The sequence below is a fragment of the Stegodyphus dumicola genome, chromosome 5 (genome assembly GCF_044657685.1).
Source record: "Stegodyphus dumicola isolate Sdum_Otavi_A_Nest chromosome 5, ASM4465768v1".
NCBI classification, from domain to species: domain Eukaryota; kingdom Metazoa; phylum Arthropoda; class Arachnida; order Araneae; family Eresidae; genus Stegodyphus; species Stegodyphus dumicola.
The window spans coordinates 204,387,631-204,410,538 of NC_140772.1; the positions used below are offsets into that span (position 1 = coordinate 204,387,631).

General features: G+C 35.4%; 1 protein-coding gene across 1 annotated transcript in view; it reads left to right on the forward strand.

Moving 5' to 3' along the window:
* LOC118181987 (sodium/potassium-transporting ATPase subunit alpha-like) overlaps positions 1-22,908 on the forward strand; it is a 150,885-nt gene that overhangs the window by 40,508 nt on the left and 87,469 nt on the right. Inside the window, exon 4 of the mRNA XM_085817866.1 lies at positions 14,996-15,132. Within this exon, the coding sequence (XP_085673992.1) occupies positions 14,996-15,132 (137 nt within the window). The remainder of the gene's footprint in view (positions 1-14,995; positions 15,133-22,908) is intronic.

A 22,908-nucleotide genomic window follows, 5' to 3' on the forward strand; every position in this document is an offset into this window, starting at 1 on the left:
CTGGAACTGTGGAACTGAAGGCCACGTACGAAGGAATTGCAGAACACCCCAGGGGACGAAAATTGAGACCATTTCTCAGCAACGATGCAGGAAACAAATGAATGACCATATCGAGGAACGGAGGGTACCAGAGAATGAGAAACCTTGTTTTAAAGCGCTTAAAATTTATACAGTGAGTGGCAACAGTAACGGACTGTCCATTAATGGGAATATCGATAGAGTTCCTTGCAATATGATCACTGACACGGGAGCTAATGTTACCATCATTAGGAAAGATTTAGCTGAACAGTTTAAAGATAAACTTATTTGGACGCCATCCTGTGTTACCCTTCAGACTGCGTCTGGTGATAAGATCGACATAACTGGGAAGTTAAACGTAAGCATCACGTTTGGAAGTGCCGCCTACCATCACACGGCTTATGTGGCGGATATCACAGATCCATGCATACTCGGATTGGACTTTTTAAGGAAATACAATTTTTCCTTAGACTTGAAAAACAACAAACTGCTTCCAGCATCTGATGACATACTATCCATGCTCAAAAGGTATCCTCGCCTGGAAATGTCGACGCCTTGTCCGAAAGATCCAGCTCTGGAAGCTGCCGAAAGCATACCAGGGTCGAAAAGAAACTCAAGACTACCATCTATTCTCCATCCCAGAAGCTCTTCGGTCGAGACCTTCGTCTGCCTTGTGACCGCCTGTTTAGTCGCTCTACGGATGCGCCTTCATCGCCTGAGGAACACATCCAAGATGCCCAGGCCCGGTTTGAGGGGATGCACCGTTCTGCACGAAAGCGAGTCAACTTGGCGACGGAGAAAATGAAGACCAGATGCGACACAAGAGCTACTAGACAGAGATCCAACAAAGGAGACAAGGTGTGGTTGTGGAACCCAATTCAACGAAAAGGACTGAGTCCTAAATTACAGTCACCTTCGGATGGTCCATATACAGTGCTGAACACGAATGACGTCGTGGTTCGGATCCGTGAGTCTTCGAACTCTTACGACAGGTTAGCTTATTACTATGGCCATAGTACATAATGTAAATGATTGTAAATAGTATAAGACCATGGTCCTTTTTGTTTATAAATGTGTATTTGATTTGATTTGCATTTAGTATTTGATTTGTATTTAGTATTTGATTTGTATTTAGTATTTGTTTTGTATTTAGTATTTGATAGCATTTGATTTGTTTAGGTTAGTTATTGCATTTATTGTTTATATTGTTTGATATTGTAATGTAATGTTTATGCCTCAGTTGCATTTATGCCACAGTTGTAAGTTTAGCTTCCTGTCCAGGGATTGTACTGCCCGGGACGTGCGGTCCTTGGGAAGGTGGCAGTGTTACGAATTTGGTATTTAAAAAGCTAATGTTAGTTCAATTATAAATTAAATGGTTTTATTTCTCGCGCAGTGCAGCGCGTGACGAATATTAAAAGAAAGCTAAGCCGGAAAAATTAAAAATACAAGAGCGCGTGCGTTAAATAAATAAATATCTCTTTTTGATTTCGAGAAAGTGCTGGAAAATTCTAGCGCGTGATTTTAAAATCTTATAAAAGGAGGAAAACATCTCAGTTCGTAGTAGTTGCTTAGTTTGTTGTTGTTTAGAAAACTGCCGTTGTTGATTATAGCGAATTCGCGGATTAGCGTTCTTTAGCTGTTTTGAATTACGTTCTATTGTACATTTAAGTAGTTAAAAGATAACTACTGTGAGATATTGTGATACTGCATGATAATTTGAGAAAATTTAAGCATTTTTGTTGTGATAATAATAAATTTTTGTTCATTTTTCATCGGACTTGTGCATTCATTTCATAACGAACCCGTACACACGCAACATTATCATGAAACAAACTATCACACTGAAAGTTTAATAATTCAGCTCCTTATTATCCAGTGTTATGTGAATTCAGTGAAGTGGGAGATTGGTTCAGCTAAACGTTTTACAAATAGAGATTGAACACATTTAAATATTATCTAATGATCGTCTTTCTTAATAACGGTATAAACGTCTATGTATTTTCTTTCTATATATTTCTCTATTATTCGATATATATTAATGTTTCGTTCATAAATGTTCAAATGAACCTAGCTTTAAAACTTTTATTTGGTATTTGATTTTAGTTACGCAAAAATAATGTTTAGAGACTTCCTTTCGGTATAGGATAGTAAACAAGAAACATATCGTAGTTGTCGCTGATGAAATCATTTCTAAATAATTCATCAACTGTAATAAGTTATAAGGTATTTCTCCCACTTTCCTAGCGTGCCTTCATGGTGTAGTGGCTCTGCACGCTGGGCCGGTATTCCAGAGGTCCGTGGTTCGATTCCCGGCGAAGGCGATGCTCATTATTCATCTCTCCGACTACTACCAAATCCTAATGTCTCTACAAAGTATTTAATTTTTAATGGTAATATTTTGATCTACCATGTGGCGATTCGCTAATACTGCAGTATGCCATTGTCTTGCTTAGGATTTAAAAAAGTGATGGTACCAGATGATATATCGCTTCTGATGTTTTCCTCATTAAGCCGACGTGGCTTACATGAGAACACCTCTGTTGCTATGCACAATCATGACTTAACACGCATTAAGAAACTTAACACGCATTAAGAAACACTACTGTAAACTATTTTATTGTTGTACCAAAATCTTGGCATGACACAAATATCTCACTGTACATTTGTATGATTGCCAAGTACCTAAAATGAAATAAATTCTTCCTTTCATGTAGCACAACGTACAACAAAACAGACACTTAACAACACCTGCAGAACATAATCTGGTTGGGTAAAGAATCTATCTGTCTGCAGAAACCAACACATATTTGAGAAATATTCAGTGGTATTTCAGATCAAAAATCTAGTACAATTACAGATTGTCGGATGATAAAATGCAAAGAAAATATGATACAGAATTTAGATACATAATAATAGCGTAAGAGTTAAAATTATGCACCTAATACACGTTAGCGGTGTGTGTTCAGTAGTAGAATGCAACAGAAATGTATAAGATCTTCGAATATGTGACTGTTGCAAGAATTGGGATAACTTACTTATTTTAAAAGCAATTACTTCCAACTTTTCACAGCTGACTTTCTGAATTTTCTAGCTGCTTTCTGAAATAGTAATCAGAAAGTTTGTGTTGCCACAAATATTTTTATAATTTAATCCACTTTGTGACAGTATATTTCGTCCTGTTTCCACCTTGCGCTCACAGTGTAAAACATTTTGTTGCATAATTTAATTCCATATTTAATATTCTGTATATAACTTTTATAACATTTGGAAACCACTGTGAACCAAAAGTTCTAAGAATTTCATGTTAAATTTTTATTTTATTTGGAGTTGAGTTTATAAAATGTATTTTATTGAAAAGATCTGTAATGTTTTCGTGCATAAAAGTTTTTAATAATATTAAAATATTCATCAGATTTTTGGTTCAGTTAGAAAATAGTGCCCATATAAAGAATTCTATCAAATTTGAAGTATGTACCATTAGCCATTTTTAAAGTATCATGCGGGCAAGGTGGAAACATGACGAAACATGTTGTCACAAAGCGGATTAAATTACAAAAATATTTCTGGCCACACAAACTTTCTGGTTACTAGTTTTCAAAGCAGCTATATCATGTAGTCGTCTGTAAAAAGTTGGAAGCAATTGCTTTTAAAATAAATAAAATATCCCAATTCTTGCAACAGTTAATATTTGAAGATCATAAGGGGTTTAAGGTGTATGATCCCTCTTTTAAACCTATATTCAAGTGGTCAGCTGAATATCAGTCTGAGGTTTGCCTGCTGACAGAGAAATGTCAGCATAATTAGATGGTAAAATCCAATTATTTCTCACCTAAAATTCAAGCTATCTAATTACGTCGACTTGTTTCCTTACTCAAATATTTTTCCTTTCGTTCAACTTTCTCTTCCAAAGTGAAACAGTTTCGGCACGGGACGGAAGTTTAGGGAGAAGTTTCGTTTCAGTAATACGACCATGAGGAGAAGAAGAGTCGAAGTAGAAGAGCAGACAATTTGATCGATCCGTAACGTCGCCAGAGTTTTATGCGCGCGAACCTGCACTCGATCACCTAGAAAACCACGGTCGCCGATGGTGATTTGACTGCTGGTAATATTTTACGTTTTAAGGGTTAAGGGTGGGTACCAGCCACACGCCAGAAACCAACAAAATGACTTGAAGACGTTTCCGTGGTGAACTTACGTCCTCATTTGTATTAGATGCAGCCATTTCGAATCAGATGCTATTTTTCATCTGACTTTGTAATCATTAAATTGGACTGCACTGCGTAACTTTAAGATAGTTTGCATTTTTTACTGTTTGCAAAGAGGGTATATTGATTTCTTTGTGAAAGAAAATTTACAACGAACGAGAAACCTTTGACTGGGGATAATATTATTTTGTTATATGCATTATACAATATTTAACAGGGTACTGAGTATTCATTCGAAATGTTCTGAACATATTTTAATATATTTTCAAAAAGTATTCTGGTATTTTAAAATATTTGAAGCACAGTTTACCCGCTGTGAATCCTTTTGAAAACGAAATGTTTAACTAGAACTCGGACACTTTTAATTTCTTTTAAAATATGACATGCAGTTCACATTCAAATCGTTTTGTTCACATGAACTGAAAACATTCCTTTGAAGAAATTAGTGTTAAAATTTTTTACAGCCAAGTAAATTTCTTCATCGGGTATAAAGCAAGCACTTGGACCAATCCCCAGCAAAAGCCAGGATATCGGGGCGCAAATTCAAATGTATCATGATAGTCTCATGATTAAACAGAACTTTTTGATTTAATTGCATAGTGTACTAACAGTAATAAGGCAACTCGAAACACAATGTCCTGGAGCTTAATCGTAATATAAACTATTATACTAGTTATAGTTATATGGTAACTAAATTAAAACCTTTCAGTGGTAAAAAAGAAGAGTCTCCCTGCCCCCCCCCGCATTTAGCTTTGGCGGCATACATTATATAAGGAAAAATGTAAATCACCCACCTTTGTCTTCTCCATTTGGGTTGGAGACAATAGGTTCTCAATTTAACGCCTAATTAGAATCCGATATTTTACAAGGAAACTTTTAAATGCACACTTGTACGGTTTATGCTAATTAATACACTATATTATGAGCTGGATCTATACTTTGATACTACGTTTCATTAGCCTTCACCAAGATGTAAAGGCCAATTGCTTGAAAGTTTTAAATGTCTAGCCTTGGCAGCGACAGTCCACAACTGCACATTTTTTCGTCCAGCTCTCCTAAATAAAAATTCTGGCATTAGCGATTTTGTTAACAGAAGTTAGATTGCGCAATTAAAGTTGAGTCAATAGCACAGTTCTTTGGCTTTACAATTGTTACATATTTTTCTAAATATAATAATTCATTGGACAGTTGTTTATAAGTAAAACTGTCCTTAATCAAAATAATTTCTTACAGAGTTTTAGCTTATAAGGTATTTCTCCCGCCTTCTCAGCATTCCTTCGTGGTGTAGTGGTCTGCACGCTCGACGCGTATTCGAGAGGTCCATGGCTCAAGTCCCGGGAAGGGCACTGCTAATTTTTCATCTCCTGCTTCGGAATAACCTAATGTCTCTACAGTGGCGCCGGAACAAAAAAAAAAAAAAAAAAAGATCGTGGATGATGATTCTCCACAACCGGGATTTGGAGATTGGGTTCCCTAATCCCCAGTCGCTCTTTAAAAGGGGGAGTATATAAGGTATTTCTCCTGTCTTCTTAGCTTGCCTTCGTGGTGTAGTGATCAGCAAGCTCGACGCGTATTCGAGACGTCCGTGGTTCGAGTCCGGGGGAGGGCATTGCTCATTTTTCATCTCTTGCTTCGAAATAACCTAATGTCTCTACAAGCTTATGCATATTCTTTTTGTTATTCCCCATTGTTCTCGAAAGATGATCACTTTAAAATTCTATAGATGACTTTATTTTACTGTTCGGTTTTCCAGGTGAGAAATAGAGTCATAACAGTGTAAGGTATATTTTAATTTTATAACAGTTATTTTAATTTAGTTCACCTTTCCTGTCTTCCCTAGTTTCAACTTACAACTCCCTACCAGAATGAGGTTTTAGAGTCACGTTAATACAAATGAGAAGGAGAATAGTATTTAACTCAAGTTCAACTGACTTCGACAGAGAGGGTGAGGATTCCTGAGTAGTGCGCATTTGCCTTTGGATTACGTCTCTCTCAGTTGTTACTACGCTCGGTCGTATTACGTGAAAAATAGTTCGCTGGCTTATTTAATATTACGGACCAACTAGTTTAGAATTGTATTAGTTTCGGCTAAATCTCTTTAGTTAGTCATTAGATAGTTCTTATTTCTGACATTTTGAGTTCAAGACCAAGTGAAGGCTTTGCTGTACTCCCTAGGAAAGGGGCCGACTGTTAATCTTATTTTGAGAAAATAAAGCGTAATTAACCCTTCTTGAGTGTACATTTCCCTTTTTGGACTTAAGCGGTTATTTGCTTAGTAGTTTACTAGGTTCCTCGATATTTAATCTGATAGAATAAAAATGAGGAGCTCTATAACAGAGTCATTAAATCTTTCTATAAATGATGCTTTCCTAGGCTGTTCTAGTTTTAATGCTCACGATAAAAAATCTATACCAAGAGGACTCGATTATTTGATTATTTAATGCATTTCTGATCCCGCAAAATTATTTCCACTACCGTAAGATGAAGTAGTCATAAAATTCAAGTTGACCACGTACAAAATGTGGCATTATTTACAGAATCCCTGGCATTTACCAGCACATATCATAAAAAGAGACACTGCATTTAAATTCGGAATTGTTAGGCTCAATCTGCGATATCTAGTCATTTAATTCCTTCTGAATCATTTTTTCTCATAATTTACAGTGACACATATATTCTTGAACTGCACGAAATTTTTTAATTGTCTTCAATTTCTGCCCAAATACAAAGAATATTTTTTTTTTTGGGGGGGGGGCTACTTGAAAGATCTGGATTGTATGCCGTAGTGATTCTCGAAGTACAAAGAATTTTCTTTATAAATCAAAATCTATGGCTGAATTTCATATTGGCATATTTAAATTTTAAGACAAAAATCTGATAGCTGTAAAATATGTAATTTTACTTCCTTCTACGAAGTAAAGTACAAATATTGTAATCGCAAAAAATTTCGGTTATCATATTTCAACGAAAATATCCATTTCGACCTCTATCGAATGCAATTTAACGATGCTTTTGCGTGTCATCCGTGCGTAAGGACTGGATAAAGGACTCTTTTTCCCCAAGAAACATTATAAAACAGGTTTAAATGAATTTCGGAGAGATTTTTTTTCGTGGCGTTTGTACGTACGTCTGCATGAATGTATATATCTCACATAACTCAAAAACGAGTAGCCTCAGAATGCTCAGATTTTGTATATAGGACTGCTATAATATGTAGATGTGCACCTCCCATTTTGGTTGCAATCGACGTCACCAAACGTATCATTCAACACTATGTATTTACCTACTTTTAATTTAATTTCTTTTTCCAATTGAAATTTTGTTATTCATGATTTACTTCAAGTCCTCGTAAAACATTTTTAACAATTTACATTCAAGTTACTTTAAAAAAAAAATTCGGAATTAAACTTCCTACCTATGGGTTCACTCTTTTTAGATACTTCTACTAAAATTAATATTAGGAGATAATATAATCAATATTTCTTTAGTAAATAAATTATTATTATTTTACTTTACAGCTATTGCGCAAGTATTAGAATAACTTGTTTTCGAACTAAGTGAATTTAAGAATATGTATATATATCCACTCTGTTACTCGGCTCAGTAAGTTCAGTTTCATTTTCTTATATGTTAGTAAATTGCGCATTTTTTTAGCTTTACAAATCATTGAATTATGTTGTTCTTACTTCCGGTTAAGGTTTTTATTCCTTTAGTTAACCTACATGCAATAAGGGCAGAATTATCAGCAATTGAAAAGTTTTTTAAATGCGGCTAAGCCTAATTTTTGGTTTTTCATAGCAGCCATATTTGTTTACATTTGAAACTTAGCAGAACAGTAGGTTTGTTGCCAATATAGAGAGCTAAGCTTCGCAACAACAAAGCAACGTCTTCATTTATTATTGCGAATTAAATTATGCTTAATTAAGTTTGGAATTATCCTTTAAGTTATTAGCCTTTTTTTGCGTAGAAACTGCAATTTTTATTTTAAAAATTGCTTTTTTAATCGTTTTAACTGTACTTGGTGTTTTATGCTTTTCTATACCTTTCAAATTTAATGAAAATATTTCGAATTTTTATGTATTTTTGTCTTGCGGCGAAGTGAGAACTGAATTAATTAGTAGCGCATGCGCATTGGGTAAACGGCGCTGAATCGTCTGTGAAAAACTGTTTCTTTTTTATTTGTTTAATTTCTTTTACACATTGTTTTAGATTTAGTATAGCATTTGAATAGAACATGCGGTAATTCTTCAGATAATATAGTTTTTCTGCACTCTGAGTTATAAAATGAATAAGATGCAACGCTGTTAAGAGAAACTAGCGCCGAAGTGTCGTTATGGTTAATAAATATAGTGAACGTTAAAAAGTGCATTTATTCTATTGTGGTTTATGCGCTATCGACGAAGTAGATTTAATTGAAAATTCAGTAATTGTTAACTCAATATGTTTAATGAAATGCAGGAAAATTGAGTATTATTTAATATTTCGTACGAGGAAGTCATGTGGTGTGCACATCAGATTTTTATTATTTGAAAATACAGTATGAATAAGTGCTGAATAATGTGCGAAGATCTTAAAAATGTGTCCCTATGTCTCGTAGTTCTTAGAAATGAAGCAACTTCTGCTAACTGCTTTTAACAACTTTAGTTTCGACTGACTGCTGCATAGCCGATCTATTTCATTTTAAAGATACAATAGATCTTATGAGACTATTAAGTTTTATCATCATGTTCTATCATTCGCAGATATCATGCATTATATATCGTTGTATTATTATCATATTTGTTTCAAACATTTGTATTTTAAAAGATTTAATTCATTTCTGAAATTAAATAAATAACTTAACATTTATACTAAAATAAAGAAGAAAAATGATCCTGCATTTTACTATCTTCAGCTATAACGAGGATCTCGTTCGCCGAGACAAACGTGTGCGACCGAATGCAGCCTTTCAAATGCTATTTAATCTCCCATGCATGAAATTTCAGCTAATGACTGGAGAGACATCCCCTGGATTTCCATTCCTTCGGAGATTTCAACCCAAGAGAAGTTAATTCAAGGGATTCTGTTAATCTTGTTACGACCGTGGGTCGAAATCTTGCTGAGCAGTCACTATCAGCGAGAAGGCTTTCACGTGTTCTGCGAACAAAAGAACATGCGTCAGCAAACTTCAGCTCGAGAAATCTTGATTTGTTTATAATGAGTTAACAATGTTAGGAACAGAACAAATTAAGAAATCCTTCTTGAGACAGCCGCAGTGTTAAAATTCGGAGGTTTCTCAACTCTTTGGATGTTTCTGTTATCTAAGCTTTCGCGTTTTACACGTTATTTTTAGTCCAAAGGGGTTTTGTCCCAAAGGACTATTGTTTCCGTTTTGCGATTTTGCATTGAATAACTATAAATGTCCGTTTTACTTTTCAAACTGTTGCCACCCAATGTTAGAGTCCTGCATTATATTTGAAGAAATTAAATAATGAAAAATCTGCATAAATGCATGTCTATTTCTCGCATGCTGATAAAACAACGGTACATAGAGCCATCGAATTTTGAATGACTGAATCCTACTGCGAATATGGGCATGTGGAAGACCAAATTTGAAATTTGAAATTTGTTTTATGATCGATTTCATATATTGTAAAACTTTAAGGAATTATTGAGTAACAAATTCAACGATTTAAAAGCGAGCAATGGCAACACTCTACGGCGGAGCGGGGGGAACGTTTTATCTTCAGCGGGCGCGGAACTGTGTATCGGAAATTCTAAAGATACGCCCATTTTAAAATTATTTTGCGACATTGCTACTGAACTGAATTTTATGTTTTAAGTGAAATGAACATGATATTTAATAAATAAAGGTAACACCCAAAACGTTAAAAAAACGCCCCCTTGGACGTAATTTAAAAAACTAAAACTTTTTTTTTTTTTTTTTTGCTTTCGGTAGTAAAACAATGAATGCGAAATAGGCACGGGGAGGCCACCCAGAGGGTATAGTGGTTAGGGGAGGTAAACCGCTGAGTTGGCTTCCAACCCAGGTATAGAGCAGTGGTTAGGGGAGTCTACTACGGTACCGAGGAGCCGGGTTCGAATCCCGGAGAAGGCATCGATGTTTGTAAATGTATTGTGTCCTTGCAGCATGGGGGCGCTCTAAATATATGTCGAGCCGAAAATCCTCTCGAGAAGCTAAATGTAGAGGAAGAAAGGTGGGAGACCCTAGGACCTATTTCCCCTACGTGCTCTCCATCATAATTGGGGGGGGGGGGGTAAACTGAGGGTAGTCGTACTGACACCTGTATGGTGCTCAAGGGCTCTTGCCAACGACAAACGCAGTGTTACTCTCCTTGCCACGATGAATTCCATGGGCTTGTTCTGATGTGACTGGGGAAACATGATCTATATAGTAAACAGCGCAAAGGAGGAAAAGTTGTAGCAAGAAACATCGTCGGAATTAAAAGCAAGAGAAAAATTTCCGGTTCTAAAATATTGTGGTAAAAACTTCTCCGTAGAAAATAATGCAGTGACAGAATTTCGCAATTTGAAACCATCGTTGTACGAAACAACATGTTAAAAATAAAGCAATAACGAAGCATCAAATGGCAAAACATCTCTGAAATATGCGCTTTATGTCTCTTAGACACTCAGAATTCTGCGAAACATTGTATACTGCAATATGACTTTGAATTCAATGAACCCTATCTAAATCGACCTCTCGCAGCTCCAGTAGATTTGAGTCTTCTGTACGAAGCAGTCATGAGTCCTGGGCATTAGAAAAGTGATGTTTCATACAGATGTGGTGATGTTTAATGAAGATATTAATTTATAATATCATACATACTGATTATTTTCGAAAATGATCAATTTGAAGGGTGGCCATTATAAGAGGATCTCTGCACTGTAATTGAAGAAAAAATATAAAACTTAGTTTTGTCTATGAATCTTAAATGTTGTTTAAAATGCAGATCACAATTATCCATCATCATCTTTGGATCTCCGTGTTTAATTGTAATTTATAACAGTAGTTTTATTATAAGATTGTATACTTTTAAGCAACTCTATGATTGATTTATGAAAAATCACGAATGAATTAATGTCTTTGTTGATTTGGTTCTAAATTTATTACTTTTTTGTCTATAATTAATTAATATTTCAGCAGCATTTTGCGCGGAAACAATTCGGGATATTTTTGTTGTAAATAATTTCTGTAATATTATGTTAAGTAAGCAGCTTTTATCGCTTTAACTAATAAAATAGTTTCAGAAAAACTTTGAATTTGGAGCCAAACAACATAAAGGGTTACAGTTTTCATTCATAAACGTCTTTGTAATTTAGGCTAATTCCTTGTTTACTTTCATTATTTGCTCCTATCAAAAATATAGAAATAAAGGAATATCAGAGTTCAAACTGAATAACCTGTAGACTTAATGACACTCCAGACAACCCAAAACAACAATCACTTTGAAAACCTTAATTGTATTTACTCCATTACTTGAAAAACTTGCAATCTTGTTTACATTGGACAAAGAGGGGCGTTCAGATGAAAGTGATTCGAGGTGTGTATCTACGAGATGTGTAGCGACAGAAATGAGACTGATAATAATAGATAGGAACAGAATTATTTAAAGATTGAAATGCATAAAGTGTTTATTAAAAACAACCAAAACAATCTTGGAAAGCAAATCCAAGAGCTTGAGTAACTGCGAATATATTTAAAGATAGATTGGCTTTTAAATTGTTTTGTGCCAGACGCTGAACGTTATTTAAGGCAGAAAATTTGAGCTTCAAGGCGCTTAATACTATTGCATAATGATCCATGTCACTCACAAGATTTGAATCATCCCCATGTCAAAATACTGTTCCTACCATCTAGCACTAACTTCGTTACTCCAACCATTGGATCAAGGTATTATTTATACCTTTAAAACATATCACATAAGAAGAGCATTACAGTATATTTTAGAAGTAACCGATTCAAAATCGATTAATGTAATGGAAGCTTGAAAGACATTTTCATCGAGATCTGAATCGACATCGTATCATTTTCACTGAAAGAACTGAAAGCATCAACGTTAAATGCATGTTACCAAGATACGGCTCTCTTTAGTTGAACTAGAAAACGTGCTTGAATCGTCAGAAAATGAAATGGTGTCATATTAGAACTTTCTAAATCAAGGTTTTGTGAACGTGGCTATATTGAGGCCTTTCAATTATTAGGCGAAGAAGAAATTGACGAAGATTCGATAGAAATGCCATTCGAAGCTGTAAATCAAATCGATTCTGAGGATACTACTACTGATGAAGATTGTGAAGTTAATAATTTAGCATTAAAAAAATTAAAAAAAGTCCTACGCTTGGCTGAAAATTTCGAGTTATTTTTCTTGAGTGCAGATCCTTCCGCTGAAATGAGCGGAAAATTCAAAAGGGAGTTGCAAAACTGTCTAGTTCTATATCGAGAAATTTAAAATGACCCGATAAGAACTAGTAAGGAAAGTAAAATTAATTTTTTTTTTTTTAAAAAGGGAAGAAAATGCCAGAACTTTAAATGAAAAAAAAAGAAATTCTGAAAGTGAAAGCGATCTCACTCCATCGAAAAAACGTTCTCTGTTGATTATACTGAGCAACGGCAACGAAGAAATTTATTAAACTGAAGTTGCGTTAAATTAAAATATGCAATATTTTTTTGGGTTTGTGTTGTACATACATATATATTTTTAATAAAAATTAAGTTTTTTATATATAATTAAAAAGATTTGTTTTTAATAAGTTTTCGGAACATACTCCCCTTTTTATACTCCCTCTAGGTCTCATACAACACGGTTTCACACAACACGGCATTTTCTAGGAACCTATCTACAGCGTTATACGAGGGTTACCTGTATAAGGTATTTTCTCCCTCCTTCCAGCATACCTTTGTGATGTAACAGTATAAGGTATTTATTTCTCCCGCCTTCTTATCATGCCTTCGTGGTGTAGTGGTCAGCACCCTCGACGCGTATTCGAGAGGTCCGTGGTTCGAGCCCCGGCGAGGGCATTGCTCATTTTCCATATCTCTGGCTTTAGAAAAATACTTAATGACTACAACAGTAGCTCAGTCGGCGAGTATTCGAGAGGTCCAGGTTCCAGTCCCGGCGAAGACATTTAGCGTTTTTCACGTCTCCTGCTTCAAAATAACATAATGACTCTACGACACTATTTTTTATGTTGTTTAATTTCATAAACGTTTTCTGCATCGTTATTGCTATTGTTATTAATAACTAAATAACTCTTTTTTCGATTCCTTTCTGTCATAAACTTGTAGATTATTTTTAAAACCAAAAATACGCCTCAACCAAAACACGAAACAATGTTCAGTCAATGTGCATGAAATTAGTCATTGATTTTATAAACTATGAATGCTTCTCAATCTAACAACGCCTTTAAAGTAAATATGCCTTCTTCATATTGTATAACACTTCTTCATAGAGATGTATACTATTAATTTAATTAATAAATAATAACCCTTACTCCATACGTAATGCTTGTCTCTACAAATATTTGTATAACCATCCAATCTGTAAGCTTGGGTATGCATGGAACACGAACCCCAATGATAGTGACAGAGTAGTAGGCATAGCACTCATAGCGGTATTTATCTGCGTCTTTACTTTAACGGTAATACAAATTAAGAAAACGAGGATTTTTCACTTAGAACATTTAGAGAGGAAACTTTTTTTAATTTGGAATTTTTTAAAATTTTGTAATTAATTTTTTAATGCTCATATACGAAGAAAATACTTTTATGCTAAATATTGAGATAAGTTTCCGAACTGAGATATATTGTTGACTAATGCTAACTTGTCCGACCTATAGTCAGCCCAAGCCCACGAAATTCCTCGTAGCAATGAGCGCAAGATACAAACCTATCGTTGGCAAGAGCATTTATCATCTTACAGGTGACAGTGCGATTTAGCTCAGTTCCGCCCCTAATTTTGATGGAGAGTGGGGAAATCGGTCCTAGGGTCTTCCACTCCTCTTCTTCTACCATCAACATCTCTCGAGGACTTTCGGCTCATCACATATTTAGAGTGCCCCCATGCCGCACGGGCACTATAGATTTACAAACATCCAAGGGCCCTTTGGCATGGCAATGAGTGACGCTAACCACTATAGCGGTTGGGCGGCTCTGAGATACGTTTTGCAATCGAAACCCTTTGGAGCATTCAAACTCTTGGCTTGAAAACAAATTACCTATTTAGAGATTTCGAATACAGCCTTCACCAAAATTTCTATATGTATATGACATTTATATAGTATCTATGCGCTAGCAAATTTAATCCCAATAATTGCATGCATGAAAAAGCATAGTCTTCCTAGCTTATATATTATTAAAAATTGAAAACCCAGATTAAAATGATTTCTCTATGTTCACATTCTTAAGCTCACCTTTTGACCCATACAGAATTATTTGCAAAATCGTCTATAATCTGAACGAGGGATTACCAAGGAAATTTACTTTTTATTTCTTTGAAAATGTATTTTACTTAACTGTATGCATTTCGTAATAGCTTCTTATTTACTTTTAATAATAATCATATATTTATATTAAATAAAATCTGAGCTTTTCTACGATACTATAGTAATAACCGATCGAATGCAAAAATTTCAGCTGTGAATCTATAAAAACGTAAATATGTTTAATTCCTTTAATTTGTAAAGAATATTTATTAGCTGTATCTGCGATAAAAATATCACTAGTCTGAGTGAATGAAGATCAGTTTATTCAATTACAATCTTTTCAGGTAATTCTTCTAACCGGAGATCATGATATCACTGCCGTAGCCATTGCTCGAGAAGTAGGGATTATTTCTCCTAAAGCCGAAACGAGAAGTGAATTAGCCCAGAGACTGAAAATTAATATCGAAGATGTCCAACCAGGGTAAGGACTATTAATAGGGCAATTCTGTTCTGTACTGACAAGGAAGAATATAGTCTTTAACTCACCAGTTTCATTCGAATTCTGCTTATTTATAGAAGGCATTAAAGTTAATACATGATCATATTAAACAGACCATTCGATAAACACTTTAATTTATATCAGTTGCATTCTTGATGTGCTTAATTCTAAATTGAACATTTTTAGGAGCTACAACTTGCTCTGTTTTTAATCAACAACAAACTCTAAAGCATTCTATAAGCCCATTTTGGCCCTAATGAAGACCTAAATTCAGCCAAGGAGAACTCAAGCCTGTATTAAAGCGATCAACAATATGTTAAAGAGTATTAAATGATTCATAGAGCTCAATTCGCAACGAAAGAAAAAGAAATTGTTGCAGATGGTATTGTAAAACATTCCATAACACTTGATCAGAGTCGAGGAAATTTAGAAGTTCTCCAAATGTTTATTGTTATTAAAAGATTTATAAATCATTTATCAGGTTCTGTGTTCCTCCTTACTTGCTTTGGGAACATTAAATGTCCTGACTCGGAACAGGGAGCTTACTAAAGCTATGTTCAATAAATTTGGGAAGTAGACAATACACACAGGAAGGGTATACGAAACCCTTTATTTTTCTCTCTTTACAATGATTTCCGGACTTCGGAATACAGAGACCAACCACTTGTGGTCTGAACGTAAGAATATAAAAATATTAACTAAACTCTAACTAAACTTAACTTTGGATTAATCAAACAAGTGCCTACTCCAAGATTGGCTGTATATTAGCAAAAAGCCGTATGTAGTACAGAGAACTGCTAACACTACGATACGTTTAAAATTATCAAGAGGATTAAACCTCTGGCCTTGAAGGCAACCAGCAACCGAGTAAAACTACTATAGCAAGCGGCCTGCATCTAATAGCTCCTTCCTCTCTCTTGCTTGGCAAAAAGCTACAACTTAAGTACTTGGCGTTCGCAAGACAAATTTGCAAATTTTGCAAGTTAAAGCTTTTAATTCTGGCCGGAAGTAGAAAATAAGAAGGGATAGTAAAGATTTAAAATAAAATAAACGTTAGTAAAACTTAAGATCCTTACATACTTCCCGCCAGAGTTAATTAGTTTGAAACTGAGGTCTAAAACGACCTTGTTGAAAACTTTTAGCTCTAGAATCTAACGCGAGGCCAATCTTTTACAAACATTTCTCACTAGAAACTAGAAATTTAAAAAAAAATCGTTTTTTACATTATCAACTCCATGGACAATTACTTTTCATCTGTACTGCATCTAAACAGGAGTTCTTAGTTGAAATCTGGTTCCTTCCAGAGATCTGGAAGGAAAACTAGTTTAATGAAATGTTGCACAATTAAATGGCAAGTAACATAAATACTTATATTTATCTTAACATTCTTATTTCATTCATGACGTTATTTAATTATCTCCCCGTGCTCTCTGACATGTGTTGTAAAGGAAAACACCAAACACGAACGTGTTTATGTACAAGTGTTCAACACTACCGCCTGCAATTAAAACACTAACGTGTTAAAATTCAACATAACAAGACCTCATAACACACCTTATATTCATCTCTAAACCCTGAGGTACTATTCTGAAAGTGGCTAACTCTGAAGTGTAGCGTCAGAGAGCCTAACTACATTCATTCAACCTTTAACACATATTCACAATAATTTGCTCTTTTTACAGTCACACGAATAAGTTAAAAATTTTGGCATTACTTACACTTTTAACATATCACAGTATTTCCTAACGTTTAAAATAACAGTTCACATTGTATATAAGGACATATTAACATGCCGTTAATTTTACGCATTTTAAAACATGCATTAGTAGTACATTGTTAACTTCTATTCTTTTCCAAGCAAGTGCCAATTCTTCTACATTGAAATACTACATTTCAAAAGTCTTTCAGACAAAAACTTCTTTCTTGTCAAAATCTTTTAAATAAAATTTTATACAATAACTTTTACAATATTCAAGTATTTACACATTCCTATTATACATTAATTTTAGTTTTACTCGCGAGTAATTGAAAAACATAATACCAAAATAGGTAACAACTCATTTCTCGCCTTTTTGGCGATAAAGGTAGACCTCACATGAGGTAAAACGTCTTGAATTCTGCCACTTGCAGTAAAAATGAAAGATTAACTTAAGGTTTCAAAGTAACATAAAGTTTTACTTATCTTTGTGATATTCGGCAGTGCCTGCCGTGCCGGATCCTGCAAAAGATCTTTAAATATTTGCATTTTATTACGATTATAGAATGGTTTTATCTGGTCAAAGTTTGCGGAGCATGTTTCACTATTCCTGGCTTTTAACATCGCTACAGCATGAGTTATTTTTTATATGACATATGGTCCTTCAAATCGTGGAAAAAATTTGGCAGTTTTATCTTCTGGTGCTGAAGAAAGTGAATGCTTAATTTTTAACACTTCATCTCCTACTTTATAAGTTACTCCCCGACGTTTCAAATCATAATAAAGCTTCTGTTTTCTCTGTGCTATTTCAGTGTTCTTTTTTGCTTCTTTAATTAATTTTTCTATATCGCCCATTTTAAATTCTGGGGCTCTTTGTTGAACATAAAATAACTTATCTAACGGCGTTATAATCTTTCTGCCTAAAAATAACTCAGCAGGAGTTTTGCCCGTTGTATCATGTTTTGCGGTCTTAAGGGCGAAAGCTAATTCATTGACATAGTTATCCCAGCTTTTATGAAAATTTTTAACATAACTACGGATTATTTTCACTATATTTCTATTGACCCTTTCCGCAATATTTTATTGCGGCGATACGGGACCATTTTTAAATGACGTATGCCCAGTTTTTGGCACATGTCTTCAAATATATTACTTACAAATTGAGGACCATTATCCGATATAACTTTTAGGGGCGCCCCGTATTTTAAAATATATTTATTTAAAATAGAATCAGTAACTAATTTCGCGGAGGCTCGTTCTAAGGGAACAATTTCGGTCCACTTACTAAAATGATCAACCATAACAAGGAGATACCGACTTTTATTTAACTGACTTTTTGGGAAAGGGCCCAATAAATCGATGCCAATTATTTCATTTAGAAATTCGGATTTAATGCTATTTAGAAACCCAGCCGGGCGTAAATTAATATAATTAACTGCTTGACATGTTGGGCAGGACTGGACATACGCCCTTGTTAACTTTTGCAGTTCAGGAAAAAAAACTGCTTCGCGTACGCGTTGGATAGTTTTTCGAATACCAGCATGTGAAGCTAAAGGGCAGTCGTGTAACTCCTGCAGGATATTTAATCTAAGACTAGCTGGGATAACAGGTCGAAATTCGTTATTGGAATTCGTAGTTTTTGTATAAAATAATAGACCATCTATTAGTTTGTAATGGGCCGCCCTATTTCTTATCGCCACAATATCTTGGTGGCTAAAATTTTCAGGATCCTTTAAATACTCATAAATGTTTTTAAATTCAGGATCCTTACCCAGTTCGGTTATTACAGTTTCTCGGGAATTTATCGTACATGCTGTGAGCATTGCCACCTTTACAGTATTACCTTCTTCATCTATTTTTATTCTGGATAGGGCATCTGCTACGATATTTTCCTTTCTGGAGGTGTGCTTGATTACCAGATTATACTCTTGTAACTTGAGTGCCCATCTTATTAACCTTGGGGATAAGTTTTTCCCTGAGTACAATCTAGTTACCGCCGCATGATCAGAATACACTGTTATTGGCGCTCTTCCAAAATATACTCGGAACTTTTGCACTGCTAACAGAACTGCAAGTGCCTCTCTCTCAGTCGCGGAATAATTTCTTTGTGTTTGATTTAAAGTTCGACTAAAAAATGCCACGGGCTGCTTATTTTGCGAAAGTACCGCTCCTACCGCATAGAAGCATCCGCTGAAATTTCTAAATTCTCATCATTTTCAGGAAATTTCAAAACAGGGGCGTTAATGCTTGCTTTAATTTTTCGAAAGCATTATTGGCTTCGGCCGTCCACGAGAATCTTTCCTTTTTCCTTTTTAATTTTAACAATGGTTCAGCAATAGCTGCAAAATCTTTTATAAAGGACCTATAATATGAACAAAGTCCTAGAAAAGAAGAGAGCTTCTTCGCCGTATTTGGCGGCGGATACTTTTGCACAGCGATTATTTTTGATTCGTCTGTCTCGATTCCTTTCTGAGATATTTTGTAACCTAAGTATTTTAATTTAGGGTCTGCAAATTTGCACTTTTCGACATTAACTTTTAGACCGGCCTCATTTAATAAAGAAAACACCTGTCTTAAATCCTGTACATGTTGGTCCAGATTATCACTAGTAATAATGATATCGTCTAAATAGATAAATGTGGACTTTCCAAGAACAGGCCTTAGCACAATGTCCATACATCGCTGAAATGTTACCGGTGCCCCTGAAAGGCCAAACGGCATACGCAGGAATGCATAAGTGCCAGACTTGGTTATGAAAGCAGTCTTAGGCACATCTTCCGGTCTAACCCCTATTTGAAAATAACCAGTCGTTAATTCTAAAGTAGTTATGTATTTTATAGAAGTTATGTTTCTTAGAATTTCTTCTATAATAGGTAACGGATATACCGGATATTTAGTCATGGAGTTTAATTTACGATAGTCAATTGCAAAACGCCACCTTTTTGAATGTGTTACCGGATAGTCATTGTTTTTCTTACATAACACAACCGGGCTAGCATAATTACTTGAGATGGGCGTTATGATCTTTTTACGTAACATATCTCTAATGTGCCACTCTATAATTTTTTCTTTATTCTTATCATATCGGTATGGTTTGTGGCGAACTGGCAGTGAATCTCCGGTGTCGATACTATGGTTATTAACTTGAGTAAATCCTGGAATATCACTAAATAACGAAGCAAATTCACTTACCACATGTCGAATTTTTTGTTGCTCTTCCTTAGGCAGGTGGTGAAGGTTTAACAGTGGTGATTCTGTTTTTTCTTCTCGAACTGGTTTCATCGTCAGCTTAAGGAACGCTTCGTTAAAATCCAGCGTTGTTTCTGCCTCTGAAAGAAAGTCTATCCCTAAGATGATATGTGCTTGCAAATTCTTTACGATAAAAAACATAATCTTTACTTGCTCGTCCTTGATACGAACGTATAACGGTAATTTACCTATGCACTTGCAACTTTCTCCCTGCGCAGCTAACACTGTCGTATTATCCGAATTATATATGCGGTATTTACGGAAATACTTCCTAAAAAAATCTTCTGCCACACAGGAACACTGCGCGCCTGTATCCAGGAGTGCGGTGGCTGGGATGTTATCCACCAACACTTCAATCTTTGGAAGAGTCAAATTTTTCACCATCACTGTATTTAACTTGAAGGAAGAGGGGTTTTCTTGGCCTTCGGTTTTCCGCACCCTCCCGTCAGCAGAAATCCGTTTTAGTTTAAATCTTGTTTCTTCCTTTCCATGCCTTCCTTCTTTTTCCACTGGCCTTCAGACTTTTTTTGTGGCTTACTATTGAACTGTCGACGTTCGCCGGTTGTTTTTGGATACTCGGGTTTCCTTGCCCACTGATTCGCTTTGCTTCCGTAGCCGTGTTCTTGACTTTGCTGTGGTCTTGGCGCACCAAATTGGCTTCGTTGTTCATACTGGCATCTTCTTTCAATGTCCGCCGTTCTTCTACTTTCAAACTGGATTGCTAGCTCAAATAACTTTTCCAGTGTAGTCGGATTCCTTAATTCAATAAAGTCTTGTACTTTTGGAAGTAACCTCGGCAAAATCACTTGAATTATCTCAGGATCCGGATGGTTTCCATACAAGAGTTTAAAGACGTGAATTTTTCTTAAAATAAAGGTGGAAAGATTTTCGATTCGTTGCTGATATATGCTGAAAAGTTCCGTTTCTAATCTTGCCCGATCTCTTACGACAGGGAAGGCTTTTACTAAGGCGGTCTTAAAATTTTCGTAAGTATAGATCGGACTTCCCGCTTGACCCAAGAGGCTTCTGCCTATACATTTGAACCAATTAAGCGCTTGGCCCCTCAAAGCGCTGGTAGCTAAGGTGACTTTCTGGAACTCATGCACTGGATACAGCATGAAGTTGTCATCCAATTTTTCCAAAAAACTGGTTACCGGTGAGTTTCCATTAAATGTTGCTTTTGGTTTCATCGATGAGTTCATGGTCTGGATGATGTAACCAAATCCTTCCAGGGCGGCAGCTGGCATTTCTGGATTCTGAGCCGCTTCTGCAGGCAGCACAGGTTCTTCTTGAAACTCGGCCATGGTTATTTTTCTTCGTCGGGCGCCACTATTAGGTTCTGTGTTCCTCCTTACTTGCTTTGGGAACATTAAATGTCCTGAATCGGAACAGGGAGCTTACTAAAGCTATGTTCAATAAATTTGGGAAGTAGACAATACACACAGGAAGGGTATAAAAAACCCTTTATTTTTCTCTCTGTACAATGATTTCCGGACTTCGGAATACAGAGACCAACCACTTGTGGTCTGAACGTAAGAATATAAAAATATTAACTAAACTCTAACTAAACTTAACTTTGGATTAATCAAATAAGTGCCTACTCCAAGATTGGCCGTATATTAGCAAAAAGCCGTATGTAGTACAGAGAACTGCTAACACTACGATACGTTTAAAATTATCAATAGGATTAAACCTCTGGCCTTGAAGGCAACCAGCAACCGAGTAAAACTACTATAGCAAGCGGCCTGCTTCTATTAGCTCCTTCCTCTCTCTTGCTTGGCAAAAAGCCACAACTTAAGTACTTGGCGTTCGCAAGACAAATTTGCATAAATAAGTTAAAGCTTTTAATTCTGGCCGGAAGTAGAAAATAAGAAGTGATAGTAAAGATTTAAAATAAAATAAACGTTAGTAAAACTTAAGATCCTTACACATTTTACTAATATAAATTGGTGGATAAAATGCTAATTGTGCTTTACAACTCAAAGCATACATTATTAGCAATGACGTAGCTAGGGAGGGGCAAGGGGGGACATCTGTCCCCGAGCGCAGCATCCAGGGGCGCCATATTGATGGTACAAAATTTTAGAATGAAACTTTTTCACTCTTGGCACACAGAAAGGGGAACAAGATCTTCAGTTGTCCATGGTGCTGAAAACCCTAGCTACGCCTCTGATTATTAAAGCAAGAGATACAATTCGATAAATGTTCCCGAAGGTACTCCATGAATGTGACTCACACGTTCACAAGGGTAGCGAACATGCGTTATAGGAGCTCATATTTAATTTATGAACATTCACAAAGATAGATCATTAACTTAAGTTTCGTTTCTAATCTTGCACGATTAGAAACGGAAACAGGAAATTGTCCTAAATTTGGTACAATTACTAAATTCTTCATAATTAACAAATAGTGAAACTATTTTAGGATGATCATCTACGATTTCAGACATATTTATTCTTCTGCAGCTGCGGTCGCCTAAGAGATCATCACTATCAACACAGCTGTTAAATTTTGTTCTCAGAAATACTTTTCCACTTTCAGCGAGTTGGTCTTTAGTTGGGGTTTCACTTTAATTGTAACGACTATTTAAATAAAATTGAAAGAAAGTCTTGAAATTCCCAACCTTTTTTTATTCAGAAAATATTATCATAACAATATAGTACGATAAGAATGATAGTACTGCTAGGATTATTCCTGAATCGTACTGAACGTATTATGGCTGTAATTTGAATAGGTAGACTACCATTTACTCAGCTGAGAAAAATTAGGTTTAGCATTCATATATCACATAGTGCTGGCAATTGAAATAACCA